The following is a 6,000-nucleotide window of genomic DNA, read 5'->3' as shown; positions in this document are numbered from 1 at the left end:
TTATAGTCTTCATGTAACTTACTGTACTTATTTAAGTTCATCAGTTTAAAGTTTAGCTCTTATTATCACATTGCTAACCCTGTGAATTGAAGTTGATGGTGCTCACAGTGAAGTCAATACTGCTGGTAATATATGTCCACGTAAATCAGTGAAAGCACAGCAGGCACCAGGGGCGAGTTGCAGCACATTACATGTATTTAATTTATTGAGGATTACGCGCGTGCAGTCTAATCGCCTAGACTCAAATGCGCATGCGCACTAGAATCAGGTCTGCGCGCAATTAAAAAAGAATACTTTTCAGACTCGTCGTCAGTGACTGAACAAAACTGATGTCATTTACCATGCACTCTTATTTTGTTTTTCAAGAGTTACTTTCTTCAGAACTAGTTTTAATACTTCCAGGTGTTTTTTAGTAATGTATCAGTAGGCTCCAGATGTTTTAGAAGTTTGTACAAATGAGCACAATGTTGCTAATGGTGATATCGTTGTATCTGTCCTACGCAGAAGGTAAGTTTTTTCTCATTAAATTGTTATTTTTTTTGTAGTTGCTGTTATTACTGGTATGAAAATATGAGTTTATAAACCTATTGAGATGTGTTGTAGACTGTGTGATGTAGACTGACTGACTGAGAAATACTTTGGCAGGTCACTATTTATTTATTTTTTTGAGAGACATTGCATTTGAATGTTTAGGCAAATATGGATTTTATTTGAGTTTTGTGGTTACAAAAATCTAATTGATCATGTTTGATCATGTAGTTTGCATAATTGTCCTTATTAGCATATTCAAATTACACACGTGCATTTTATTAAAGTTTTATTTATAGTAAGCATGTAAGACCGCATCTATTGACTATTACTATATACATGTATGTTTTGACTATAAATATTACTCTTTTGTTAAAATTGTAATTATATTTAATATCAATATGATAAAATGTAAATAACTGCATAGCTGAAGTGGACATATATAAAAGACTAAATTAAATGACTTTACGTTTGTTTTGAAACCAGAGAGACCAATTTGAAAAGTCTTAATTTAAAAACAATATGTTTTGCCAAAAGTGTCTGCTAAGAAATTACACGTAAATATAAATACAGCTGAGTAAACTCACTCACATTTGGTCTGATTTTTTTAGACAGTGTAGTGACACTAGTCCATTTTCACCTTCAGGCTCATCCATTAACCTACTTTAACACATCTGATCGTTAGATATATTGCTTATTTGACTGCTAGTTTGTTCCTCTGTACTGCATTTGAAGTCAATACGATGTCAGTAGGACAATACTTCACATGGATTAATGGCCATTGGGTTGATAGACAGAGATAATCTTTGTACTGTAACAGTAAAGCTGCAACCAGTCAGTAGACAAAAGTACTGTAAATGTCTTATAGCATTGGTAAAAGGTGACAAAACCTAGTGATTGTCAATGTTTACATTTAACTTATATCTAGGGCTGTCACGGTTATGTAATTTGGCTGATGGTTAATTGTCTAATAAATTGTGACGATTAATTGTCTGTTTTATTGCTTTGACATTTAATTCAAATAATTTTTTGTTTGTTTATGAAATAATTTTCACATATTGTTGTGACTATTTAAATTAAATCTTTTGCAAGGTAACCTGGCAGTAAATTTTAATACACAATTAAAAGTAATTATTTAATGAATATATCTTACAAAAACTGCAGCTCCCTCTTGTGTTTTTAGAGAGATTTGCAATCATTGTGGTGATCTGAAATCATCGCGATGAGGTCAATCAATTGCGATAAGACGATTATTTAATCATTGTGACAGCCCTACTTATATCCAAAGCGCCATTCAACAGTGAGGAAAACAATAAAGCGATTCTTCTTAGGGAGTATGAAAGTGTGAACATAAAAATACAATCCAATATACATTACAATGCAAAACCAAAATTTACATGATGTTCTTTAAAGGTAGGGTTTCACATTTTGAAAAATGCTAACGGTAGCCACCTAGCAATGAAATCCCGATCCCACCCTCCAGTCAAATCGCCATCCAAAGTCACGCCTCTTTCAAAACACATGAACACACACAGATCAGACGGTCACATCTCATGTCTCATTCACAAGTGAGAAAACTTTGCAGTACAACATTTCCAAATAACCAACATAAACTACTGATTTACATCAGAATTAGTTAAAGCACACTTTCGGTTGTGTAGACGTAGTAATATCGTTACGCTAATCCGTAAACGAACACAAATTTCATAAGCAACACAATGTTTCATCAAAGTAGAATATCTGAATCCATCTCAAAACAAACATATCGCATACCTACCATACCAAAATAAACAGTGCAACGACCCTTTCAGACCCTTTGCCTCCTGCAGCTTTTTGCATCTCGTGGTAAAGCAGTAAAGTTACCGATGTTAATTTGGGGTTTTGCTCTTTGCTGATCAAGGCAGTTTTTGCTGTTGTTGTTATAAAAGATGTCTTTCGTTTTGTGGCTCCTGTGTACAGTAGGTTGTCAATTCAGTAGAAAACTTTGCTATTCTCGCTGTTTACAGACAGGAGGTGAGCGCACTTGAACACGCCGATGACGTATGGTGTCTGCGTGAACAGGCTGTGCGGTGGCATTCAAATTATGCTTATGAGGGACAAAAAGGGAAATGTCCGTTCGGACCGAAATCTATGATTGGTTGAACATTTTTTGGTCCTACGCCTTTCACAGATGACATAAATTTCTACAAATACATTTAAACAACTTAACACAGTGATTGCTATCAGGATGTGAGGAGACTTTTAACCAGCATAACTAAAAATGTTTCAGGATCTGTTACCCTACCTTTAATTTAAACATTGGTGCAGGTTGCATAATTTGCTGCAAACTAATTGTAAATTCCCTCAAGTAGCGATTTGTTTTTCGTGATTTGTTTTTGCACCACTGTGAAGATTTGCATTTAGGAATAGCAATCACATGCATGTCACACGGACCAGCATTTGACAGGCTCCCTCAAAAACGCACAGCGTGTCAGGATCAACCTTCAGCTTTCAATGCTGCACTTTAGCAATCAGAAAGCAGTGTATACTGTAGCCCCTGCTGCCTGTCAGACGGGAAAGGTTAAGCTTCTCTCCCAGATGAGTGATTTGACAAGCTGCTTGTCCAGACACCAGAACACCTGATCAGAGCGATGTTCGCTATTTTTGCCTCCCCTGCGTTGCTTTATATACAAAATCATCCAGAATGATGTGTTTTTTTTGCTATAGAGTGCAAGACTTTGCAGACATGACATCTATGGAAATGTTTTTCGAAAAGATTACAGACTAGAACATCGGTAGAGGTTCAGACATCAACCGAATGATGGGTTTTGGCTGACAGCTTTAGACCAATCATTATTTTTTGCTCTGGCTATGAATGAGAAGGGAACGTCGCATACCAAATGACTCTCAAAATACAACTCTGCACTATAGTAATAGCATGGGCGGTGAAGTATAGTCGTGTTGAATGCGATAAAACAATTTTGATCGCATATTTACCAAGCATAATGTTCTGTGAAAGTAACCTTTGGTTTTTATGGTGCGTTTGACTGAAGGGTTTTATTTTTATCTGTGTATAATACACATTCATCTAAAATATGTACAATCGTAATGTGTACAATGCTATGAAGACGTACATTCTTGAAATCGAATTTAAGGCATTTATTGTATTGCATTTTTTATATTGCAGCTATCAATGACAGGGCTAATTTATACTTGCATTGGCACTTAGTTTTAAAGGGGCCAGCAGTGCCATGTAATATAATATACTGTATCTAGTCACTGGGACGGTACCATTTAAAAAGGTCCTCATTTAGGTACAGATATGTATTCACTTGGTACCAATATGAGGAACAAACAGGTTCCCACGGGTCCTTGAAATCCTTGAAAGTTTGTGAATCTGAGGGGGTGGGATTCAAGGCCCTGGGAAGTTTTTGAAAATATACATACATAGATATAGGTCATTGAACTTGCCTGAATTTATTTTATGCAAGAAGTTTTCTGGGAAAAAAACATATTATTCCCTGTGTAGTGTAGGATAATAAATAATATCATAAAAATTTTAGACTTTTAAGCACACATGCTAAACTGTTCACTTTAAATGCTTATATCTTCTCTATGTGAATGTTGATTCATACCAAAATGCTTTTTTACATAGTTGTGTTTGACACATGAAAATGTCTTGGGTTACGTATGTAAATGTTGTTCTCTGAGAAGGGAACGAGACGCTGCGTCTCCCTTGCCATACTTCCTGCGCCCCTGTAATGCCGTCTTTGGCAATATTTCAGATAGCGATATACTTCCTGGCTACCGCGTCACCCTGTCTTTGTCTTTAAGCCTCACCATTGGTTGAATTTGATATACACATTGAGACGCCTTACCCCTGGAGGCGTCCCCAAAATGTCACCTCAGTGACGCAGCACAAGTTCCCTCGAAAGGGAACTGTAACAATGTATCTTAAAAAGGTAACATGATGTAACCTTGCTCTCACTTGAAATGTGTCCCCACAGTTAGTCCTTGAATTTGATGGTATTGGACTTGGAAAGTCCTTAAAAGGTCCTTGAATTTGAAGATAACTAAGGTGTGGGAACCCTGAACTTATATGCACTCTATAGGTACAAATGTGTAGCTACTTTATTGGAAAGGGAATGCCTCAGTGACAGCTTTTTTAACTAAGAGTGAAAATACCTTTTAATATTTAATTAGTATGCCTATCTATTATGCTAATTAAATGTGATGCATTGTGTTAAGGAATGAAGAATGTGGACTTGTCCGAAGACCCGAGGTCACTGTCCCCTCTCGCTGTTCTTCCAACTGTAAAATATCAGATTATCAATGCAGACCACCTCCTCCTCAGAGACATCAGTCAGGACGCCATGGACAACTCCAGCCTGAGGGCCCAAACCCAACCTTTCATCCTCACCGGACTGAGTGGCCAGCCAGCCGTAAATGTCAGCTATGGTCCCATATCTTTGGAACAGTCTATACCGCTGCATATGATCTACACTGGCCCCAGGATCCGACCATTTATACTGGCCCGTCAAGTACGATCATCCGCACCTACCTTATACCTGCTGTTTTATGCAACAGGCAGTAGGGGCGATGTGAGCGAAAATATCCCAAAACAGAATGAAGGAGGGTGTATTTGCGTTACGGCGTATGCCTTCTGGGAAACCAAGGAGGTCATGGGTAGCTGCTCCATTCCTGCAGATGGCGGTTTCTGCTTGGTGCACTTAAAGCCCGAGGCAGCTTGGTTCAGCCCTGGAGGTGGTAGATCTAACTTGGAGCAAAGGGGAAATGTTGCTGACCTTTACTACCAGTCCAGACCCAGCCCTAATGGTCAGTGTGTCCCTCAAGACAGTAAGCTGAGGCACAGTGAACTGGGACGGCAGATTTTGGGATCCGCCATGAAGAGGATTGGGACTGTGAACCTTCTGCGTTCTCCTCCGGGAAATCCCACATTTATGCGCTTGCGTCTTGGGGGTGCTGTCATTATTCAGACCTCATCGAAGACACTGAAGACCACAGACACAGCCACATTTTACGTCTTTCTGTCAAGTACATCACCGGTTGAACATTTTGTACTCAGGTAGGTTAACTTTATTTTTTATCTGTTCGTTGGTGATTCTCACGAAATCCAGATTTAGAAGGTGTCCAGCATCAGAATTTTTAAAAAACCCTTGAAGCCATTTTTTTCTTTTTTGCACATATAAGATTAAGGTCTGAAGTTACTATAACCATTATTTTTTAAAACATATTTCCTATAGAATTAGTTAAATTTTTTAGATTGTCATTATCAAAAATTATCATTACCGCAACATGATATTACATTAAATATATGCATTTACAAACTCATGTTTCGGTAGTGAGAACTAAAAAGTTGTCTAGGTACTATGACAAAAAAAATTTCAACTTTTATCTGGAGAGAAAAATAAGAACTGCTAACCTGGTAGCCATCTTAAGGTCCACAGTCAATTATGTCCCTTCCAACAATTA

The 6,000-nt window shown here is 37.7% G+C and overlaps 1 protein-coding gene across 1 annotated transcript in view; it reads left to right on the top strand.

Annotated features, from left to right (window-relative positions):
* Positions 1-281: 281 nt before the first annotated feature.
* The window catches only part of LOC129424099 (transmembrane protein 132D), a 32,274-nt gene continuing 26,555 nt past the window's right edge, over positions 282-6,000 (top strand). Inside the window, exons 1-2 of the mRNA XM_073871324.1 lie at positions 282-507; positions 4,756-5,593. Coding sequence (XP_073727425.1) covers positions 456-507; positions 4,756-5,593 — 890 coding nt within the window. The 5' untranslated portion in view covers positions 282-455. The remainder of the gene's footprint in view (positions 508-4,755; positions 5,594-6,000) is intronic.

The sequence above is a fragment of the Misgurnus anguillicaudatus genome, chromosome 9 (genome assembly GCF_027580225.2).
Source record: "Misgurnus anguillicaudatus chromosome 9, ASM2758022v2, whole genome shotgun sequence".
NCBI lineage: Eukaryota > Metazoa > Chordata > Actinopteri > Cypriniformes > Cobitidae > Misgurnus > Misgurnus anguillicaudatus.
This window is presented reverse-complemented; position numbering and strand designations above follow the sequence as displayed.